Source organism: Antechinus flavipes, chromosome 2, assembly GCF_016432865.1.
Source record: "Antechinus flavipes isolate AdamAnt ecotype Samford, QLD, Australia chromosome 2, AdamAnt_v2, whole genome shotgun sequence".
NCBI lineage: Eukaryota > Metazoa > Chordata > Mammalia > Dasyuromorphia > Dasyuridae > Antechinus > Antechinus flavipes.
This window is the reverse complement of record NC_067399.1, coordinates 456,513,093-456,537,381: the sequence shown is the minus strand read 5'-3', so window position 1 is coordinate 456,537,381 and position 24,289 is coordinate 456,513,093. Positions and strand designations below refer to the sequence as shown.

Below are 24,289 nucleotides of genomic sequence, written 5' to 3'. Positions count from 1 at the left end.
CATTTTGAAAAATTAAAAATTCTATAAAATGTGTCCAAAGGGAAAAGGATCTGCTTATACAAACATTTATAGCAGCTCTTTTTGTGGTGGCAGAGAACTGGAAATTGAAAGGATGTTTATCAGATGGGAAATAGCTGAATAAGTTGTGGTATATAATTGTGATGGAATGCTATTATGCTATGAGAAATGACAAACAGGATGATTTAAGAAAAAACATGGAATGATTTATATGAACTGATGCAAAGTGAAGTGAGCAGACCCAGTAGAAGCTCATCTACAATAACAGCAACTGTGAATGACTTAGCTATTATCAGTAATACAATAATCCAAAACAATACAAAACGACTCATGATGAAAAATATTATTCTCCTCCAGAGAAAGAACTGTAGGAATGTAAATGCAAATTGAAGCATACTATTTTTCACTTTATTTTATTTTTTTTTGATGGTTTTGTTTTGGTTTGTTTTCTTTCACAACATGACTAATATGGAAATGCATTTTGCATGATTGCACATGTATAACCTATATCAAATTGCTTACCATCTTGGCAAGGGAGAAGGGGTGGACAGGAAGAGAATTTGGAACTCAAAATTTTAAAAAATAAATGTTAAAAATTGTTTTCATATGTAATTGGGAAAAATAAAATATTCAAAAAAAATTAAGGGAAAAATAATTTATTTATTCAACTTTTTGCTGTCAGACTAATCTCCCTAAATTATTCTTTTTATTATGACATCTCCCATCTAAGAAATGAACAATGGCTTCCTATAGCTGACCACAGGTGTTAAACATGTGGCCCACAGGCCACATGTGGCCCACAAAGCCACATGCGGTCCACCACACTTCTGAATGGGGCTGAACCAGATTAAAATGTAGTTCTTATCTGATTTTAACATGTTGAAGTATTAATTTTTTTAAAGAGACATATAAACATGTGTGGTTTTCTAAATCAATATGTGGCCCACAGGGATTTTTAGGCATGGTTTATTGGCCCCCATTTCTGTTTATTTGATACCACTAGTCTACTGTATTAAGTCAAAACTCTTCTGGCTGGCTTTCAGAACAACTTATCTAAATAACCTTCCATGATTTTTCCTATGTATGCCTATTTTCCTGCCTATTTCCAGTTCCCCTATTTATGACTTACTATTCCCCAACTCTGGGCCTTAGTTCCAATTGTTCTCCCCTTCTGGAATATCTTCTGTGTCTCTCTCTTTTAATGATTAGATTCTTCCCATTTTTCATGGCTCAACTTAAATTTCTACCTAGTTCATAAAGCCTCCCCTGACCACTCTTAGCCATATGGAATTCAACCTCCTTTTAACTTCCATGGAACTTGGATTCATTATCTCATCTTTTAGTACTTAAATTGTTAGTTCACATGAGCTATTTATGCTTTTTCCAGATACATTATAAGCTTTGTAATCAAGGACTATGTTTTAATTATCTTCTGCATGGTACTAACTATAGGGCGGAATATAAGAAGCATTCAATATAAAATTGTTGATTGTTTTATCATAATCATATTATCCCAATCAACATCAATTATTATCGCAACCTTAGAATTGGAAGGAACCATAATGGTCATTTAGTCAAATCTGTATTTTACAGATAAGGAAAATGAGGTCAGGAGAGTGGGAAGACTTGGGCAAAGTCATATAAGCAATAAGCAGCAAAATGAGGATTCAATTTTAGGTTTTCTGCTTCCAGTTACAACATAAATTCAAGTAAAACCACCACCACCACCATCATCACTTTTATCAGCCAATAATAAACTCCCTTAATAGAAGTCTATTTGACACAGGATTTATAGAAGTATTTAGATTTTCTGAACACTTGTGAAATATACTCATGGTACTCTCACATCCTTCTAAAGAATCCCACAATGCCATGAAATACAATAAGATAAGCCTTGCTATAATGAATATAAGTTTTCTAGGCACTCAGAGGAGTGAGGATATCACTGAGGGCTATAGTCAGGGAACAATTCATAAAAGAAGTGAGCTTACACTTTAAAACATCAAAAAAAAAAAAAAAGGAAAGAAAAACTTAAGAAAACAATCCTATACTCTTGGTTCTGTGATGAGCAGGAAGGACAAGATGGTGCTCCACTCACACTAGCCACTTAATAAATGTTAATTGAATCAAGAAATAGAGAAGGGTATAAGCATTTTAAAAATATCTACTATATGCCAGGCACTGTGTGAAACATTTTACAAATATTATCTCACTCAATCCTCACAACAATCTAGTAAAGAAAATGATATAATTGTTCACATTGAATAATTGAGAAAAATAGAGTTTAAGTGAGGCAAACCGAAGTTAAGTAAATGGATGAAGGCACTTACCGAAGAAATGTCACTCTCCTCACACTTGATCCTGCACTCACTGTTGAACTGGAAACCATTGGTACACTGGTACAGCCCATGGAACTTAGGTGGGGGTGGGTCACATGTTACAGGTACACAGGCTCCCTCCAGCCAGCTGCCATCTTGGGTACATTGGATCTTAAAAGCCCGTCTTCCAGGAAGAAATGAGAAGAATTATCTGAATGAATGCCTTGCACGCAGAAAGTACTTAATGTTTTGGAATGAATGATTGATTGTCTAAATTTCTTATCTAAAACATTCAAATCTGAATGTCAAACTCCAAGGAATACACATAACATTGTAAGTATCTGTGAAGTAAGTTTGGTCTAGCTATCCTCATAAAGAATTTGCCAACTCCTATGTTGGAGTGGATGATGAATGACAATATTTGTCTACTAACTCATATGGTTTTATGACTTAGACTGATTAGACTGAATTAGACTGATTAGCAATTGTCTAGTTCATTTTTCAGATGAAGAAACTGAAGTTTAAAGAATTTAAGAAATTTGCCCAGAATCATGCGGGTAGAAAGAAATAAAGACAAAATTTGAACTTAGGTTTTCTATCTCCAAATCTAAGGTTCTTTCTGCTACTCCATAGCGGTCTTCCTCAATTCAAAGGAGACAGGGTCTTGATGTAAAACAAAGATTTACAAACAGTAAATTAAATTTATGATTGCTGGGCTAATGTTATTTTAAAGTTCAGGTACTTAGAAAAAGGATATACATATATAGTCTAAGCCCCTCATTTTATATATGAAGAAACTGAATTCCAGAAAAATAGTGATTTTAAAATGTCAAGGTGTGACATGTAGGAAAAGTATGAGGACAATTCCAGAGGAAAGAACTAGAACCAAGAAGTAGGAGCTCTATTTATTCCGAGCAATATGATGAATTTTGGGGGGAGGTTGCAAGCTTTCTGATTCTGGAAATATTCAAATAGAAACTGGATGACCAAAAGAGGTAGGAATATTGTATGGGGGTACTCTTGCATTTGGTGCTCCCAAGACAGCATAGGGCTTGCTGCCATAATAGGTGCTCAGTGAAGAGTTGTTGATTTTTGTGTTGATTACATTCTAAAAGCCAAACAGAACATGGAATAATAGATTCTTTGTGATGGTATGATAATGTATTCATCTAACACATGATAATAGATTCAGATGCCTACTGACCAACTTTTCTTGCTCCACATCCCCTGCTTATGTTTTTAGCTTTACTTACTTCTTTGACTTTCGAGAGGAGCCAGGTACGTGGTAACCTGGTTTGCACTTGTACTTGCAAAAGGAGCCCACTTTGTGCTTGTCTTCCCGGCATCGAGCAGTCTGGAGATCAGCATTGGGTACAATGGGAGGGGCCAAACACATCAGTTCACAAAGTGCCTCTGGGAAGGACCACAACCCATCTTCCATACATGTCAGGAAGCTATTGTTTCCTGTTAGGAAGACATATTTAGAATTAGCATTAGAAATCAATGGGAAAGTGAACTTCATATTACCTTTATTAATCATATGAATTCTGTCAAATTAGAACTTTTTTAAACGTAAAATTTACCTTAGAATAAAAAAAGACAGTATGTTAAATATATAAAGTATATAGAATATGTCACATAATAAGGAATTCTAGAGATAGAAATGACCTTAGAAAAGATTGAGTCTATAAGTTATCATATCATAGAGGAAACTGATGTCTATAGTTTTAGAATGGTTTACTCAAAGTCAAAAAGAGAAGCAATCTACCAGAGTTATGACTACAGCAGAAAGCCATGTCCCCTGACTCTCAAATAGAAAATCCTGCTATACTGTTGAGTGGCCCTGGAGGGTTATCTACTTCCCAAATATCATTTTATGTAAAAGATATCTCAGGCCATGAAAGGAGAGGGGAAGTAACTGGCCCAATCAAGAACAGGTAATCTCCCCTGAAATGAGAACCTCCTAACAAATCTTACAATGGCATGCTTATGACCAAGACCAGTTAAACCTTCTCTTGTACTTTTAAGGGTTCATCTAAAAGGCCGGATATATTGGGCAGACTTGTCTGTGCCTCTAGAGGAATCTCAAAGTCTTTGTAGCCCTCAAATTGAGTTGCTAAAAATAATGATTTTCAAATTTCAATGTTGAGCTGAACCTTACTGATGGACCCATATGAATGACACTTCCTAACATAGCCTATGTCTGTACTGATAGGTGTGCTGGCCATTATCAGTGGACTTGGATTTTGCAAATAAAAGTAAAATACAATGAGGTTGACCTTATCTGGTTAGATGATAGAATAAAATGAAGCAGCTTGGCCAGAGTTTCCCTGAGACAAGAGAGAAGCAACTCATATTTCTCAACATCCTTCTTGTCACTTGCTTATTCAGGAATGGTGTTGACAAGTTACAAGAGACATCCCATGCTGGAAAGATGTGAAACACGGGTATTCAGGGATTAAAGGGAGGTCAATTGCAGAGGCAGTCAAGGATCATAGGGTCTAGAGCTGAAAGGAAACTTGGAGATTATTTAGTCCAATCCACTCATTATAGTTGGGGAAACTGAGGCCCATAGAGAAATGACTTGCTGAAGAACATATAGGTAGTAACTAGGAAGAAATAAATTTCAAACCTAGGTTTCTGAGTTTAATCTAGTTACTTTTATGTTAAATCATGCTCAGATCTCCCTCAAGGCAACACAGCATTTTTTATCTTCCTGCCCATTTAGCTGTACTGTCCCTTTCTCATTCCTTTGCACATTTAACAAATTAGCAAGGTGCTCCTCTTTAGTACTTGATTCCTTTCCCCCCTCTTTCTCCTCTTCCTTGTCTGGCATGATTCATCCAGTGAGTGAAATAAAGGCCACTGTCTACAAACACGGCAGATGCTTCTGTGTTGATGAACTGTTATATTACAAACTCTGGACAGTTTGACGTCAACAAATAGATGAGCCAGCAAGAGTGAGAGGGTGATTCATTCAGTTTCCTGCAAAGTGGTGAGGCTTCCTGGGCATCAGGGACTACATGCTCCAATCACTTCCTTTTCTCTTACTTCATTACCTAGTGATGTTCACTTAGTACCATTGTCTGGAAACCACTGAAGGTATTGGAGCCAGACATTCTATTATGTAGAGACATTGAGTCTAGGCCATAGGTCAGACTACTGCCCAGTAGCCCATGGCCCAAGCAGGACTTGGAATGGAGCATAACAAGAATGTGTCGAGGGTTATGAACTATTAGTGAGCTTGAGGGAGAGGTCTGGCATGGTTTTTTCCTCCTCATAAGTAAAGAATCCAAGATTACACCATTGACCTAATCTTTACGGGGCTGTGGAGATTACTAATGACAAAAGAGAATATAGTTTGGAGTTAATTATTTTAGCCTGGAAGGTACCTTAGACTAAGTGATTGACCAAGTCCATATAATTAGAAAGTAGCAAAAGCAAGATTCAAACTGAGGAGTAGCTCTATCAGGAAAGAGAGAGGCTCCCAAACTCTATGAGTGAAGGATAGCATAAAGGGGAAGAGTAAAATTTATTCATTGATATTAGAGGATTAAGCAGATCATTGGAATACCAAATATTAAATTGATATATAGGAAACATTCAGTAAACTGAATAGAACATTGGAAATCAAGAAAGCAAGTGAATTGAAAAGAAAGGCAAGAGGGAACAGAATAAAGGAAGAGAGATATTTAGGAATAAGCAAGAACAAGATGAAGAGAAAGAAAAGCTTCAAATTGATTGTTGCACCTTAAGAAACATAGTTGAACTCCTCAGTTGCTAGGTCAGGGAAGCAGGAAGGACAATTAATGTCATAGACAAAATTGGTTTTATATTGATGGTATGCCAATAGCTCATCTGTAGATTCCAAGTATAGCAAAGAGTTAAAAAGAAACTTTATCCTTTACTTGGCAATTCCAAAATGTATGTCAATTGTTCATTAAAATTGGACCTTACTGGTAAAAGTGTGGGCAAATCCAATTTCACTTAGATGGTTGAATTTTACAAATTTTTACATGTATAAAGAGAATAAAACTAATGGACAGTCATAATCAATAAAGTCTACAAAGCACTGAGTGAGATAGAAAGATAAATAGACAGATACAGAAGACACACAGGAAGACACAGACACATAGAGAGACAGAGACAGATGGAGACAGCAACAGAGAGAGATGGAGGGACACACACACACATACACACAGAAAAACAGAAACAGAGACAAAGATAGAGAGTCAGAGATACAATGAATTGTATGAATGAAAAATTTAGAGAGAGTGAGAGATAAATTGGAGAGATCATCTCCAATGTAATCATAGTTGTTATTTCTACATAATATGTTAAGGTTTACAAAATGTTTTATTATCAATGATCTCATTTAAGTAATGACCCTTTGAAGGAAGCAGGGCAAGTTTTGTTACCCTCATTTTTTCAGATGAGGAAACCAAGGTCTAGAGAAATGAAATGTCTTATCCAACATTACACAACTGATAAGTGCCAGAATGAGAATTTGAATCCAAGTCTGCTCATTCCAAAGTCAATGCTCTTGACAGCATGCCAAGTTCTTTCTCAAATATAATAGAAAACCCAAAAAAGGCACATCTGCATAGTTCCCTCTTCAAAGGAAGTCCTCCCATGACCCAGCTTTTAAAGTGGCATCTTAAATTGATGTCCTTTGGTGAGCTATGATTTCACCAACTTCCCATCTAAGGGGAGGGATTTGTGATCTTCACCCACTTGATATGACTGAAAACGTATTGATTTATACAAACATCCCTGCAAGGTCAGAAGCTTACAGAGCTTCAAAACACTGTGCAAACCTTAAAGCTATATAAAGTAACAGTGAACACCCTTTTATCCTGTCCTAAAACAAGAATCTTAGGCTGTCAGAGCCGGAAAGGACCCTAAAACATAAAACATCATAATGTAGACTGTTAGTTACAGAAGGAACCTAAGAAACTACCCAACCCCCTCATTTTACAAAGAAAGAACATGGGTCCTAGAAGAGGGGTAAAAAGGAGAGAGTGACCAGCTCAAGGCCACACAGTAGCAGAGTTGGTGCTATCAACTTGGCCTCCTAACTCCTCAGGACAGTACTCTTTTGACTCTGGTAAACAAATATTATGTCTTTACCCTCAGAGGACAGATGACTCTCCTATATTAGGAGACTTAAGGTGGAAAAGGAAGGGGAGGAGGTCAGTATAAGGAACATTAAGTCACTGGCGGGGGGAAAAAAGGAGGTAAGGATTCAGAGAGGATTAAGACATCTTTCTGCAAACAATAATTGAAAGAGCATCTTTACCTTTTTTGAAATCTTTCTAAGATCTTGGGTTAGAGGATTTTCTGAATATAATGCCATGTGAATTTAATTCATTAAAGGAGACAAGAAGGCAAAGTTAAGAGTCTTGAAATGAGGAGTCAGGAGAATTAAAGGCAAAGAACTCAAGCTCTGGAGTCAGAAGACCTGATTTCAAATCCCACCTGTGACTTTCATTGACTGTATGACTGTAGGTTAGTTACTTGCCCTCTCAGTTTTCTCCTCTGAGAAATGAATGGACTAGATGATTTCTAAAGTTGAATACATGAGATTCCTGAGTTTTAGGAAAAGCTATGAGCAACCAGGCCAGGAATCTGAAGTAACAACAGACTAGACCCAATAATTGTAAGTACTGAACTCTGGACTTTCTTATGGAGCTAGGTATAACCCATTCTGGAAACAGACTGGGCTATCCTTACTGCCTTGGGCAAGTACAAAGCTCAAGGAAGCTGTGCCTGTCCTAAGTCCCAAGTAGAGGAAGAAACATGTGCAAGAAAAGAGGAGCTAGAAACTTTTTAGGAGAGAGGACATCTAGACACACTTATGGGCATATGGCAAAGACAGGAAACTTGTATTTAGCCCATGATGGGGCATCTTTCAGCAAAATGGAGAAGAAAACAGAGAAGACTTGGAACTCCACTACACTCTCCTGTCCTAAAGACATTTGAAGAAGGGTCACCTGAGTCCAAATCTTAGTGAGGGCAAACTTTCCTGCCCTTGATTTTAAGTAGTCCAGGCAGGACTCTTTCTTTAGCTCTTGAAGACATAGCACCAGGTGGGATTGATAATCAGTATGTTTCAAGACAACAATCAGTTCAAATGGGTGACTTCTCCTAGTGGCATCCATGTGTGATTATTAAGGGGAAAGGATATGAGCAATTAACATAAATGATCAAGGTGATCATTCTCACAGGGACCTCTTTTTCATTGTGGGGGCCTCTGACACCCCCTTGAGAGATAGTATATGGGAAGGGAACATGGGGATAAAGGGGCTGATACAGCCAGGTGGGTGAAAATCATTCTGATTAGAAATTATTATTAACCAAAATAAAAATGCTAATAATCAATGCTAATTTATACAGCTTCCATCCCCAGGGCCTCTGATTGAGATGAGGAATGTGATTTCCGTCTGGAGTTATTAATACACCTCACGTCTTAGGGAGTTCAGATGAGTAGAGAGGATTAAAGGGAATGCCTGTTGGTAATGTTAGTGCTCCCAATAGTTTCCAGGCCTCACCAATACCTCCAAGTTATCCTCTCCTTAGTTATTTCAGCCCAGTTATTTATTCCTGCTACTGTAGGACGATAACTGTTGAATTATATTGAAATGAGTTCATAGGCTTTAGTAGAAGAGAATGACTTCAGGCCCCAGGCTAATACTGACCTCACAGGCCAGCTTAGTTCCAGTTAGCATTTTATGGATTAGACTAAAGGTTGGTTAGTCTTTGATTGCATATGACAGGAAAATGGAACTATTTTCTAGAGGTGAACCCTAAAATTTTCCAACTTGAATCAATTTTTTTTTAGACTCAGTTTCATTATGTCCAATATTGAATTGTCTCAAACATTCTTTGACTAGGTGTCTCTCTGTCAAATAGTCAAGTCCATTTGATACTTGAAGGAAATAAACTAAATGTCCTTCACCTAAAGGTCATTCTCAAAATATGACACAGATCCTGATGAGGCTATCCCATTGGCTTTGTGGCACAGCAGTCTTGCTGACATCAATCTGAGTTCTTACCTTTGAAAGTTCAGGATAAGGGTTTCTTGATTCATTTCTTGGTCTTTTTACTTATTACCTTTAAAATAATTCCTCATATTTTCCCTATACACTTTTACAGTTATAAGTCATAAACTGAGTTGAAGCAAAGTAAATAAAATTGTTCAGAACTGAACTAAATGCACTTAGCATGGGATAACTACAGTCCTTCTGGATTTTAGTTGATAATGGATTGATTAAATATATCATCAAAGTACATCAAAAAATGTTTTCCAGGTAATCTTGCAATTAGTCCTAGCACTGTTTTTGGACAATTGCTAACTAACCACATAATCTTCTGCATTCCCTGATAAAAGTAAGAATCCTTCAAGACAGAGATGGATTTATGTGCCTCGGTTTCTCTGAGAACAATTTTATGTTTCTGGTCAGAGTCAAATCAGACTGTGATTTTTTTTTTTTTTTGTCACATAATGTTCTAAAAAATGCTCCTCACTTCTCATTTTTTTCTTTATGTGGGACAATTTCATCAATAAAAACAGAAGCACAGGACGTAAGAGCTGCCAAGAATCTTAGGATATAGAATGATAGAACTGGAAGGAATCTTGAGGCAAAGAATAACTGACCATATGGAGCTTGTAGGCTGTTAGAGCTGGAAGAGATCTTACTTATCATCTGGTCAAGTCATTCAATCAATAAATATTTATTAAGCACCTAATATGTTATCAGGCATTGTGCCAAGTGCTGAGGCTACAATGAAAAGTAAAAGATAATCCTTGCTCTCAAGGAGCTTTCAGTCTAATGGGAGACGTAATATGTAAAAGTTATGTACCAGAAAAACTTGAAAGGAATAGATATAGAAACAAATAAAGTTATATGCAGGATAAATTTGAAATCAACAGAGAAAAGGTGCTAGAATTAAGGAAGAATTGGGAAAGACTTCCTGTAGTAAGTTAGATTTTACCTGAAACTTGAAAAAAGCCTGTGAAGCTAGTAAACAGAGATCAAGTTTAACACACTTATTTTATAATTGAGGAAACTGAGATCCTGCAGAGGGGAAGTGAGTTTCCAATGCCATATAAGTGGATGTTCCAGTTTAGATTCTATTTTATTCTTTCCCCCACAGTATCCCCCGCTAGATTTCATGCTAATCTCAAGGGACAAATATCTTTGTCAGTCTCTTTAATGTTTTGTTTTTGTTTTTTGTTTTTGCCTTTTACCTTGGCACCCAGGGACAATGTATTAAATAAATAAATGCACTTAGCTGAGAGAGATCAGCAGCAAATTAGCCTTTAATATAAAAAAAAGGCTTCATTATTGCTCACCACTATTATTTTATTTAATTATAAATTTTATATTTATATTTATATATATATTTATATATACATAATTATAAATAAAATATACTTGCATACATAACACATGAGTGCATGCCTACATATAGACAGACACATATGCATGTGTTTTCTACATATGTATATATGTATTTAAAACATGTATGTGTGTGTAGGGATAAGATAATGGTATGTATTAATATATCCATATATATTTGTCTATCATCTTTCTACATAAATATATATCCTATATGTATAGGCATAAAAAGGGGGTATGTGTTTATCCCTTCCTCCCTTCAAAGGTACTCCAATGCTTCCTATGGTCTAAAATAAGGAATCATAGTAAATATACAATACCTTTCAGCTGAGCTGGGAGGCGACATTGGAAGGAGCATTTCTTGCCAAATGTGGTGCCCTCAAGGCAGGAGAACGTAGCTGGGTAGACATGATACTGGTCAGGGATGCCGCAGTCCACAGGTTCACATGATACCTGCTTGTTCCACTTGCCCTCAGTGCAGGTAACAGTGACACTAGACCCTGACTAAAAGGATCAAATACAAGAGAATGTATTAAAGGGAAGAAAAAGGAAGGAAGTGGAAGTAAGTATAAATGTATCTGACATTCTTGGTCTAATAGAAGAAACAACTGTGCAGAGCTGTGAGTTCTGTGGACAGTCAGGTAATTAAGGTTCTAGACATAGCTCTGACATTAAATACTTCTGTGATCTTGGACAACTCAATTCTATCTCATTTCTGGGACTCAGTTTCCTCATTTGTGAAATGGAGACCATATTATTTGTCCCACCTGTCTCAAAGGATCAAGTAAGACAATGATAATGTGCCTTGATGCATTAAAAATAGCTATATTTAAAAAAAAAATTAGGCATGGTAGTAAATTGTTTTATTCTCAAGTGATCTTGAAAGAGATCAGTAGGTGGCATAAATGTTAGGGTTAGACAACTTAGGGTCCAAGAACACAACAAGTATACATTTAATAATGGCATAATGGGAAAAAACACACATTAGATGTGCCAGCATGATACAGAGGAAAGTTTTAGAATTAGAGGACCTGGTTTTGAATCTCACCCTAATACTATCTAGATGACCTTGACCAAGTCCCTCAACCAAAGTTGCCACATTTTTTTTTTAAATTAGGAAGTTAAACTATCAGATGGCCTTTAAAGTCTCTTCTGGCATTAAATCTATGATCCTATACTAGTTCTTCCACTATCATATCAAGCTGCATCATTTCTCTGAGTCTCAGTTTACTCCATAGTAAAATAGTGATAGTAATATTTCTCTATCACACCAACTTCTTACAAAAGTATTTTGTGAAGTTAAAGTTTTATAGAAATGTATTGTTATGAACATGTTAGTCATTATTAACATTATTCTCCTTATAATACCTTATTCTATACATCCTTTTCCTCTTTTTCTTCTTTCTATATCTCTTCTCTCTTCTTGTTTTTCTATCCCTCCCTTTTATCCCCTTTACCTGCTGCCTTGGCATTATTGCTGTCAGAGGGTTCCCAGGGGCAATGCATAACATCTCTGGGGACTCTTGGAGCCAAAGATCTAAGAGGTCCCCTGGGAAAAATCCTGAAAGGTCTTCCTGACTAAATCCCCCTGACATTGCTGCTAGGAGATGCTGCCCCATTCTCTTGGCTGGGCAGCTGTGCCATAAGTGACTTTGGGACCCTTTTAATGAGACCAGGGTCCCAGTTCATTGGCTTAACCCTGGTTTGGGTCATTAGATGCTGTTGTCTAATTCCTCCAGGATTTCAGTTGCATGTGGTTAGTCCTCTTCCTTTTCTATCTCATATCCTAGGGCTGAGGATTTACCAGCTGTGGCTTCTTGAACAAGGGAAGAGAATAGTCCCATCAGGAATCTGGGGGTGGGAATATAGGGAATGAACTGGACTGCCATCAGGTGTCAGATAGAGCTAATATGACTAGAATACATTGGCAAGTAACTCTCCCATCCCTATACTTAGAAAAGTCTTTAAGACAAATCAGGAGTTTTTAACCTGGGTTCCATGAACTTAATCTATTTTAATTTTTAAATTTTTTAATAATTATATTTCCTTTGTAATCCCATATATTTTATTTTATTCATTTAAAAGTTCATTATATAGATTCTGAATTCTACCAGTGTGTCAGAATCCAACACACACACACACACACACACACACACACACACACACACTAAGAGTTCTCTAGTTAAATAGATCATAGAGGGAATACTATATAAATTTACAAAGAGGTGAATATGGAGAGGAAGTATGAACAAAGAGTAGAGAATGACCAATAATTTTCTTTAGGAAATTCATTTTTATACAAATACATACATACGTGTGTGTGTGTGTGTGTGTGTGTGTGTGTGTGTGTGTGTAAATGTGTATTAAAATTTTCCTGCTGATGGTATATGGCAGCACAGAATAGATAATATGATTAGAAATTTGGAGCTGGATAGAAATTTAAAGTCTATCTAGTTCAACCGTCTTTTAAAAATGAAGAAATGGAAATCCCCAAGACTTGCCCCAAGGTCAGTGGTGAGACAAACAATTTAAGTGATCTTCTCAAGCTAACACAGTTAGTGAACTTCAGAGGTAGAGTTCAGGCTGAGGTCTTTTCACTCCCATGACTTCAAAGTCAGGTGTAGTTTCCACCATGCCACAGCCAGGATATAATAAAAGAATTATAATAACAAGCAATCCAAAATACACTGAAAAAAAAAAAAAACTATCTTTATGTTATCTGTATGTTACCTAACATTATCATTAGGAAGACTTTCTGATGCCTCAATTTGCTCTCTTTCTCCCTTTTCTTTTGTAAATTTTGAATCCTCTGTAGAATGTAAGCTCTTTGAAGGCAAGGACTATTTCATCTGTGTCTTTTTATTTCTATTGCTCAGCACAGTGTTTGGACATGGCAGGCAAGTGATACATGTTTGTGGAATTGAATTAAATACATTGCCAGGATGATGGATGACTTAGAAAAAAAGTGGCCTATTTACATAGTGAGAACAAGGACAACAAATGGCAAATGATTAATGATCAAAAGAATGACAACAGTCAGCCTTTATTTAGTAATTCAAGAATTAAAAAACACTTTACAAATATAGTCTAATTTTATCTTTAGACATAGTCTAAGAATTATGTGTTATTGTTACTACCATTTGGTAGATTAGGAAGCTGAAGAAACCAGAGATAGAGTGACTTGACCAAAGTCATACAGCTAGTAAGTGTCTTAGAATTTAGAATTCAGTTCTTCCTGACTCCAGATCCAGTGCTTTAGCAACTATACCACCACCTGCTTAGGTGAACTTATAGCCATGAAATAGTGGCAAAATTCATAGCAAGGCTCTTAGTGTATATCAAATAGCTCCTCTCTGGAAAATTGATAGGAGAAGCAGTGGAATGTGTTGTGAAAAATCTTCTCCCTGAAGTCAGAGGACATGGGTTCAAACCCCCCTTCTGATGTTTAATAATATCCAAGTGATCCTAGGCAACTAACAACTTCTTTGAGCATATTTCCTCATCTCGAAAGTGAGTGATGGCTTTTGAGGTTCTTTTCAGCTTGGTTTCCATGAATCTACAGGAAGCACATAAGCTGAGAAGACAGACGTGTTATAATCTCTATCAGTGGGAAGAATAGCCCACATCAATGATGGTGCTATTTAATATTTCATTTTTAAAATGGAGAATTCCCAGTAACATTGGTCTGCTTTACTGGATTTATCAAAAGTATAGTAACACTAGTTAAATGTATACAATGTATATTGACATATTGGTCTTTAGATTCTCTTTATGAAATTAATTCTGAAAAATCACCTCCTTTTATACTTATATACTCTAACCCTGTTCCAATTTTATCTGTATAACTCTGTTATAAACACATTGTACCCATTCTGTAAAAGCTGCAACTTCTAGACAAATGTAACAACATTCTGTACTAGACAGGTTACTCTTCTGACTGAATGAAGTTTGAAATCTTTTTCCTTTGTGTTCCCATAATTTTTATTTTGTTTTTGTTAATAAAAAAGTAATAATTCATATTTATAGAGTGTTTTAAGGTTTACAAAAGAGTGTGTAATAATGGCTAAGCATCCCTTAGGGGGACCCAAGTTGAAATCCCACTTTAACATATACTGTATATTATCCTGGAGAAGTAACTTACCTTTCAGTGTGTCCACCTCCAACCCCCAATCCCCCAGAAACTATCTAAGAATAAAATTGAAGAGAAGTTGATAGGGACTGGCAGAGGATGTTTTCTCATCAAGAGTTCTACATAGGTCTAAAATTACACATGTAGGCCCACTCCCCAAAAAAGGGTGGGGGATAGTTACAAAGGATACTTTTCATGGTAACTCTGAGAAGTATATAGTAAAGCTGGCATTATTCTCCAACCTATTGATGAAGAAACAGTTCCAGTATGGGGAATAACTTGCCCATAATCACTTAGTATAAAATTTGAACTTCTGCCCCTAGGTCTAGTATCTTTTCTAACATACCATGATATCTTCTGTCCAAGCTACAAAAATGTGGTTCCCAAAGCACATTATGACCAGCCAGAAGTATTATTATTCCTTTTGGCAGAAGAGCAGGAGTCAGATCACAAAATTTAGAGGTTTCTTTGTTTTTTCTTTGTTTCTTTCTCAACTCCACCAATGATTCTTCAATTTTGGGGGGAAGAAAGGGGGATAAAGTGAATTTGGATTAGAGATGATGCTTTCATGAATACTAGCTGAATAGCACAATGGATAGAGTACCAGTACTGAAATCAGGAGGACTTGAATTCAAATCTGAAATTTAACCTCAGGCATTTAACACTTACTAGGTGTGTGACTCTGGACGGGTCACTTAACCAAAGTGCCTCACCAAACAAATAAATGAGTAAACAAATATAAACACTGGCTAAAAAGGCTATCTGATTAGTTTGCTAGTTGAGTTAGACTCAAGGGAGGAATAGAGAATTAATGGGAAAATGCTTAAGATCTATAGAATGAGAGCTGCATGCCAACCTACAAATGTTCACTTTGTGAAATTCAGGGAAACTGAAATATTTGACAAGCAGTATAATACAAAGAAAAGAAGAAATGGACAACCCGGATTCTAACCCTGTCTCTACCATTCACAAACTATGTTATCTTTATGTGAATAAAATTATTCCTCTGTGGAGAGATCTGAGCAGACTGCACTACTTTATGGAAATATTCAATAATTCTTTGCAAGACTGGTAGTAGAAAGAGAAAGAGCTTGTTTTGTTTTGTTTTGTTTTGTTTTTGTCTTTTTTTTGTCAATAGACTAGAGATGGAAGAGATCCAAACCCCAAGAGAAAGATAATGCTTGGAGGGAGGGAGAAGCCACTGGTAACAATGCCAAGTGAGTGACAGTCATCACCTGTGGCCTTGAGGGTTTCGTTGAGGAAAAATGCTGGCCAAATCACAGGAGTTTTGAAATGCCAAACATTGATCTGGGATTTTAAAAGCAAAAGACTTTCTTTTTTCAACACACATCAAAGGGACCTGAAATTCCTTAGTGCCAAAACACCCTAATTGTTTCCGTAGGAGTTTGGACCTGTCTGTATTTGATACATGGATATGTTCAGAAGGGAGAAAGGAGCCAATGGCTTGGAAACTCCCATGTGGGCACCTTTTCAAAGGCAGAAGCATTGCACAAATAGGTCCTGCCAGTAGCGAGTTACAATGTCTCCTAGGGCAGCACAGGACATTACACCGCCTTGGGCACAGAGCCGATGTCAGAGCTGTAATACTATAATCCCCTAGAACCCTCCCATTCCCATACTCTCTATTACCTATTAGATGCTCTGCATCATACAAAAGCAAGCCCAACCAACCAACAAGATGTTTTATTTATACCTGATTGAGCAATCCTATGAGGGGAGTGGGGGGAAGAGGAATACATTGTTGGAAAATCTTGTTAAGTCACAAAATAGGTATAGAAGCAACTTTAGAGATCATTTGGATCATATATTTAAAGATAAAAGGAACTTTATAAGCCACCTGACCTAACCTCCCCATTTTACAGATAAATAAATTAAGACTATAGAAAGGAAAAGAGAAACTGATCCAAAGTTACATACCCCATCCATTATCAGATCCTCAGATTCTAAATCCAATACTCTGACTTTCCTTTCCTTTTCTGTTTCACTAACCTAGTCCCAGTACCAAACTGTATTTTATTGTGAGAGAAAAGCAAGTAAATAAGCAATCAGTGACATTTCTTAAACCCCTATCATATACTAGATGTTGGGAATATAAAGAGAATGAATTCATGCCTGCCATCCAGGAGCAAAGAATCACATGTGTAGAGAGATGGATATGCAAAACAGACACTAGACAACTCCTGAGTGTGTGTGTGTGTGTGTGTGTGTGTGTGCGTGTGTGTGTGCATGCGTGTGTGTGTGTGTGTGTGTGTGTGTGTGTGTGTGTGTGTTGGGGGGATATCAGCTGATAGGATTAGGAAAGGCTTCAGATTAAACATGACATTCTTTACCTGAGTCTTGAAGAAAGATTCAATGGTATGGAGATAAAGATGGGGGAAGCATTTTAAGTACTAAGGATAGTCAGGCATAGGATGCCAAAAATGAGGAACAATAAGGCCAGTTTGATTGTACCATATAGTAGTTGAAGAAGAACACTACATATAATACAGCTGGAAAGAAAAGTAATGGCCAGGTTGTAAAGGAGTCTAAATGCCAAATTACATTGACTTCTAGAGGTAATAGGGAACTACTAGGGTTTATTGAGCAGAAAACTGATCAGACCTAATTTTTAATAAAACCAAAAGAAAAAAATAATCTTACTATTATTATTAATTACACACACACACACACACACACACACACACACACACACGTGATTCTTTGCTCCTGGATGGCAGGCATGAATTCATTCTCTTTATATTCCCACAATCTAGTATATGGTAGGGGTTTAAGAAATGTCACTGATTGCTAAGTAGCAGCAAATGCATGGCCTTTTCTATTTCTTCTTTCTCTATGAATTCTGTCCTGATTTTAGGTGAACAAGTATCAAACAAGGCCACATGATAGTTCTTGAAACATGAATCATAACCAGTCTAAGTATTCTCTTCTTCATTCTGAATATTCCCAGTTCCTTCAACTGGTTTTCATATGGAATGATTTTCCATCCTGGCATACTGGATCTTCTCATCTGGATATATTCCAGTTTGCTATCATTCCTAAAAGGTGATGCCCAGAATGGAATACTATATTCTAGATGTAGCCTGAACAAGATGGGATAGTTACATATCTCATTCTAGATACAATTCTTCTCTTAATGAATCATTATCTTTTTGATTGACAATTGGATTTTTAACCCATGACTGTTCCCAAATATCTTTCACATGAACATACCTTGATAAGCCTTTTCCACCTTGTCCTTATATGATTAAAAAAATGCAAACATATTGGAATTTAAATTGTTCTATCTTATTAAACTTGTTCTATCATTCTGGTTTTTCAAGACATATTTGGGTAAACTAATAACTCATGCCTATGTAGCATTTAAGCATTACAAAGTGTTTTCCCTTATAATAACTTCTGATTTATAGTCATTTAACAAACTGTATAAGCATTGAATCATCTGCAAATTTCATGAGCATTCTATTTTTATTCTTTCATCCAAGTTTCTGATGAAATTATTGAAACAAATAGGTTTCAAAGTGAACCTCAGTGTTTATGAAGCCACTTTATTGCCTCTTTTTTGCTATCTATACCTTTATTTTGAAACAACAATTATTTTCTTGGGATCTTTAAACAACAAACAAAAAAGTGATTTCCAAGTGAGTCTTACTTATGTTTTTAGCATGTCCAAACCTGGCAAACAGGTAATGGAAATTTTCTAGAGTAATGGGACTTTTCACTGAAAAGAACAGTGTTTCAATGACTTCCTCTTTTTTGCTTGAAGACTTCCCATCATCTCTCATAGAAGCTTATCAAACTAGTACATATTCTTGATAACTCTTGGATTTTTTCCAAGATAATTCTTCTACAGTGGCAGGGAGGTCAGACTAATACCCATGAATTTAACAGTCTGTTAGTTTTCAGACAAGAGAGATCTGTTTCCAAAAGCCCAAGAAAGGTAACATTATAATAGAGTACTTCAAATTCATAGAGCTCTCATTCCCAGATATCTTCAAGTGTTTTACTAATTAAAACATATACAGTTAGATCATAACTTTTCCCTTGACAAAGCTACAGCTATGCAAGGGATAACCTCAGACAATGGGCAAAACTCCAATAGTATGGGACCTAATGGCAAGATGGCCACTGCATCTAATTCCCATTGGAAAGGACACAACTACCAGCTGATCAGCCTCAGCTGACATACTAACATGAAGACCCAAGTCTCTAGTCACATCATCTCCTCTGCTTTATAAAGTGATCACATTTCATGGCTGATTGAAAGGGAACAGTACCATCTCTTGAGTGAGAAACTGGTCTAGGGTCTAGTGCTTTCTCTTGGAGGCCCCTGCTCTCAGCACTAACCTCCATGAGATCTGATGAGACCACACAGCCTTAGGTGTGATGGCATCAGCTTTAGCTGTTGTTTTCTTTTTATTAGCTGTCATCTGGGGGGAGGGAAGTGTGGAAGAGGGGAGGACCATGAATGTCACCACCACCTGGTGTGGTTCCCCTTTGTTACTTTCCCAAATGGGTTTTGCATAAGGAAAGGTATAAAGGCAAAATTAAAGAGAGGGAAAGAGGCAGAGAAAGAAAAAGAGAAAAAGGGAGAAAAGGAACAAGAAAGATAAGAAAGATACTAAAAGAAATAAGAAGAAAGAGAAAAAAAATAAAGTGACAGAAAAATGAAGAGAAAACAGGAAGGAAGGAAGAAGAAAAGGAGGAAGATATGGAGGGAAGGAAGGGGAGAGAGGAAGAAGAAAGAAGGAAGGAAAAAGTGAAAAAAGAATGGAGGGAAGGAAGGAAGAAAAGCAAAGAAAGTACGATTTTCTCTGACTTGCCACTACATAAGCCAGTGTTGATTAAAACAACTAAAACTTAAAACAATAATACTCAGTTTGGGGAGATTCTAGAAGAGACTTGATTAAAGCCACACCTCCTTCCAATGGCCTGAGAACTATGCTTTCTTCAGGAGATGCTTCATGTGTGAAGTTTCTTCCCCTTAAAAAATGCACAGCTGCATGCTCCCTTCCAGGTCCTCTCCTACCACTGCCCACTACTGTGCTCCTAATTGAGCCCACATGAGCGGCTGCTTTCTTTTGCTGGCATGATTGATGATACTTTTGCACAAGGCAAAGGCACTGCTGGGTTTTAAATAACACCTCTCTGTTGGGAGCAACATTAGGGATAGGGAAGCAAGACAACTCACAGGCCCATAGGAAGCAAGGGAAAGAAAGAGGAAGGAGAGCAGAGAAGAGACCATTAAATAGGAGGGTAAGATAGGGCACAGGGATCCTGGGGATGCTGGAGGAGTTAAAAAGATGTAAGTTAATATGGGGTTAGGAACACCAACTATGAAAAGCAGAGGAAAGAGAGACAAAGAAGAGAGAAGAGGGAAGAAAAGAAGAGAGGAGAAAAGAGGAGAGGAGGGGAAAGGAAAGCAGAAAAGAGCAGAGGAAAGCAGAGAGGAGAGGAGGGGAGAGAAGAGAGGAAAGAACAGTAGGGGAAAGGAGGGGGAAGAAGGCAGAGAGAAGAGGAGGGGAGGGGAGGAAAGGAAAGAGGAAAGAAAAGGAGGAGATAAGGGAGTGGAGGGAAGAGGAAAGGAGCTGCCCAAAAGATCCTTCATTTTCCATAATCCAACATTTCAAGTAATATTATCAGGCAGTCACCCAGTCTTTTCTTAAATACATCAAGTAACAGTGTCTCTTCTCTCTATCTTAGAACAGTTAGTTCTGATTATGAGAAAGTGCTTCCTTATATTGACCTAAATTCTAATAATTTGTAACGTCTAGGACTTTTTGGTTCTAGTTCTGGTCTTTGTAAATCCACAGGATAATAGGAGTAATGGTGGTTTTTCTCTTAGTCCTGATTTTGGAGTTATAAAAGTTAAATACGAACCCCAGATCTGCCACTTAATTACTTGTGTTTGCCATCTTACTTCCAGATCATTTTATATTTCTAGGCCAGTTTTCTCAGATGTAAAGTAAGGGGTTTGGTTTAATTAGGAGTATTTAACCTGGGCCTTGTGATTTTTTTAAAAATTTGCATTTCAAAATAATTGATTTCCTTTGTAATTCTATTTATTTTATTTTATGCATTTAAAAATATTATTTTTAAATATGGCTCAAAGGCATTACTAGATTTCCAAAAAGGTCAGTGAAACAAAAATGATTAGACAATCTTTGGCCTGAAGTATTTTTAAAATTTCTTTCAGTTTTAAATTCTTTGATCCTATTCTTTGACTCTTGATTTCTTACTTCTCCAGACATATACATTTTCAGTTCTTTCAACCAATCCTTTTACTTGTTTCTGCCTAATCAGACAGAATAGGCCACCCCAGACTCATAAAGACTCTTTGGCATAGCATCTTAACTTGCGTGCTCTGGGAGATGGTGTTTTGTGATTCCTCCTCTCTGCCCAAGCAGATGCTGCCTCTGTCAGGCTGCCTTCGTTACCCAATTCCCCTAAGGCTTCTTCCATCTGATGATGAGGAACATATTTCCAGTTCCATGCATAGTCCTTATACAAACACAGGCAACACCAGGCCCTCACTTGGTACTGATTACCAATCTATGTTATCCCATTCTATTTCCAAACATCTTTAATGAAAGATAAACTGATTTGAAAGACTAGGAAAAGAAGAAAAGAGATGGAACTAACAAATGCCAACTCTGGGGTGCAGGTAATACCCCAAATGAGTCCCAGCTCCAGTGTAAAGGAAAGAAGGAACCACAGACTAAGGTGTAAAGCATTTGAACTTGGCTTTGAACAATTGATCACCCCATCTATGTTTCTTGCAAAGAATCCTTTTAGACATAGAATGATGCTGAAGGAGAAGTGGGCAGATTTCTAAAAGCAATGGTATCTTATGTTGATATCAGCTATATGCCACATATCTATATTCATTTGCCTCCAAAACCTTTTTTTGAAGACCAAAGTGTTATGTGTGATACTCTGCCCATTTTCCTGTGGGAGCAACTTCTATGCAAGCAAAGATTGGTTCATATCATATACATTTCTCCTAGTAAAAGCAGAAATCAGAACCAAGTGTTCTGTTTCAGTGCATAAACTATGTGTAGGGAATTGTGAGGCTACTCTACCTTTAGAATCATTATATGAAAAAACTTGAGCTGACTCATTTCAATCCAATTCATACATGAAGCCAGACTTACACTCTTCCTCTTGAAAATGTTTCTAGGAGCGTTGAAATGTCTGTCCCCTCACATTTCACATATCCTTCCATCCCAAAAAACCCTATCTTTCCCTTATTTTAGGGGAGAGCAAGTTCATATGTTTTGAGTGGAAAAAATATTAAGCCATTACAACATATTTCCTGGCCTAATAATTTAGTTGTCAGTCTGTTTTCTAAAACCATGCTGAGCTGATGGTACAATCTCAATGTAGATGCCATTAAGATGGCAAAGTCCTCTCTGCCACACTGTGATGTTATTTTTCAATGTTGTTGAAAATCTTTTATGTGTTTCACTTCTATCCTGTCCAAGAGGTCTCATAAAAAGTGCAGTATGAATGTGAATACATGGAAGTCTGTCTGGAAATACACTGTTTAATCTTTTCTCACTCTATATTGAATTGATGAAGCTGGAATACCATTCAGAACCAAAGGAGAAAGAGGTCTTCTAATGTAATGCTCTGTTATCCCAGGTCTTGGCACATAGCTAGATGGAAGTGCATGGAGCAGGAAAGTGGGAGATAGAAACATACACAAATCATCACTAAGCTCCAATTTGTAACATGCCTTCTCCTTTTTCTAATTTAGAGGAATGAAACATGGTTTATCCAGCAGTGGAATGAGTACTGAATTGGAAAATCGCAGAACATAGCTTAGGATTCTGACTCTGCTCTTTACTATCTGCATGACTTTGATCACTTTTTTCATCCTTTTAATCTCACTTTCTTTATCTATACAATGAAGTTGTTGAACTGGATAATCTTTAGGTACCTGACAGCTCTAAATCTTACAATTCTATATGTTCTGAAACTTAAAGGAGAATCAGTATGCTAGAGTTGAAAAGAAACCTGAAACTGAGTAAAAGACTCTGGATTCAAATTACAGTTCATCTACTTACTAGCTATGTGAACTCAGATAACAATCTCTCTTCAACTGCCTAGTGTGGATAATGAGTACATTGGTCTATAGGATCTCTAAGGTACTCAATTCTACATTAATAATTCTATATTGTGAATCAAGTTCATTTATGTGATCATAATAGCAGGAGTAAGAAAATGAGAGTTGCGTCACTAGAATCCATTTGGATTTTGTGTAGTTAGCAAGATAGAATCACCCTGTCTGAAATAACTCCAAAAAGTATGATCACAGCTGGGTTAGGGAGAGCATGAGGACATTCCAAATCTTAGAATAGTGTCTGATTTTATGCATAGTAGGTACATAAAAAAATGTTAATTGAGTGATTCTTTTCCTCCTCTCTTACCTCAAGCCTTGCCCTAGACCACTGGTTTTCCTAGACTGTGAGTTGTTGGAAGGGATTATTCAACTAACCTGACTTTTGATGAGGTCATCATCTCGGTGAATTTGCAAAACATAACCCATCTTGCAGCTGATGGTGCATTGGGCTCCGTTGTACCGTTTGGTGCTAGAGCAGTTCAAAGATGCATTCTCAATGTTCAACTCCTGGCAGTCAGTGGCTTCACAGGAGAAATGTACACAGCTGTCAAGGAAACAAGAAATGGGCCATCAGCATACATTAACATGTAGACATGTAGTCACAAGTCACTGGGATGTTGAAGACTGAAGAAGGATATGATCAAAGTGAAAAACAGATTGAAGGACATGATGAGAGTAAACATGGATCCACTCACCAAATCTGGGAACCCTAGAACTAAGACATCCTCTTGATACTTAAAGGAAGTCATTTTAGGGCACATAAAAGGAAATATCACTTCATATAGTATGTAATAAACATAAGGAACTCATTACTCCCAGAGGTTATACAGGCAGTGAATGTAAATAGATTCAAGAAGGGTGTAGATAAATTCAAGAGTGATTGATCTGTACCAACCTCTTAAGAGGAAGTAAAGGATGTTTGAGGTATATCTCTAAGCTTTTGAGGTTAGTAGAGTACAAAATAACTACGCTTTCCCACAAACCACTCATTGGTGCCATGCTCAAAGATAGAATTTCACTGGGGCTAAAACAAGATAATTATACACACACACACACACACACACACACACACACACACACACACCCCTAGAAGGGGAGGCAGGAAATAGAGATTTTAGTATGGCACCTACAAATATAGAACTATCATGGTCCTTTCACTTCTTATCTCTAGACCTTGTTTTCCTATAGTCAAATGTTGTTATTGCTGTTATCCAGCTATTTTTGTAATATATGATTTTTTGTGATCTTATTTGGAGTTTTCTTGGCAAAGATACTGAAG

At 36.9% G+C, this 24,289-nt stretch overlaps 1 protein-coding gene across 1 annotated transcript in view; it reads right to left on the bottom strand.

Moving 5' to 3' along the window:
- Window positions 1-24,289, bottom strand: part of PAPPA (pappalysin 1) — a 267,563-nt gene that overhangs the window by 39,309 nt on the left and 203,965 nt on the right. The window contains exons 14-17 of the mRNA XM_051979518.1: window positions 23,386-23,554; window positions 11,059-11,242; window positions 3,590-3,800; window positions 2,349-2,520 (exon numbers count right to left, since the gene is read on the bottom strand). Of these exons, the coding sequence (XP_051835478.1) occupies window positions 2,349-2,520; window positions 3,590-3,800; window positions 11,059-11,242; window positions 23,386-23,554 (736 nt within the window). The remainder of the gene's footprint in view (window positions 1-2,348; window positions 2,521-3,589; window positions 3,801-11,058; window positions 11,243-23,385; window positions 23,555-24,289) is intronic.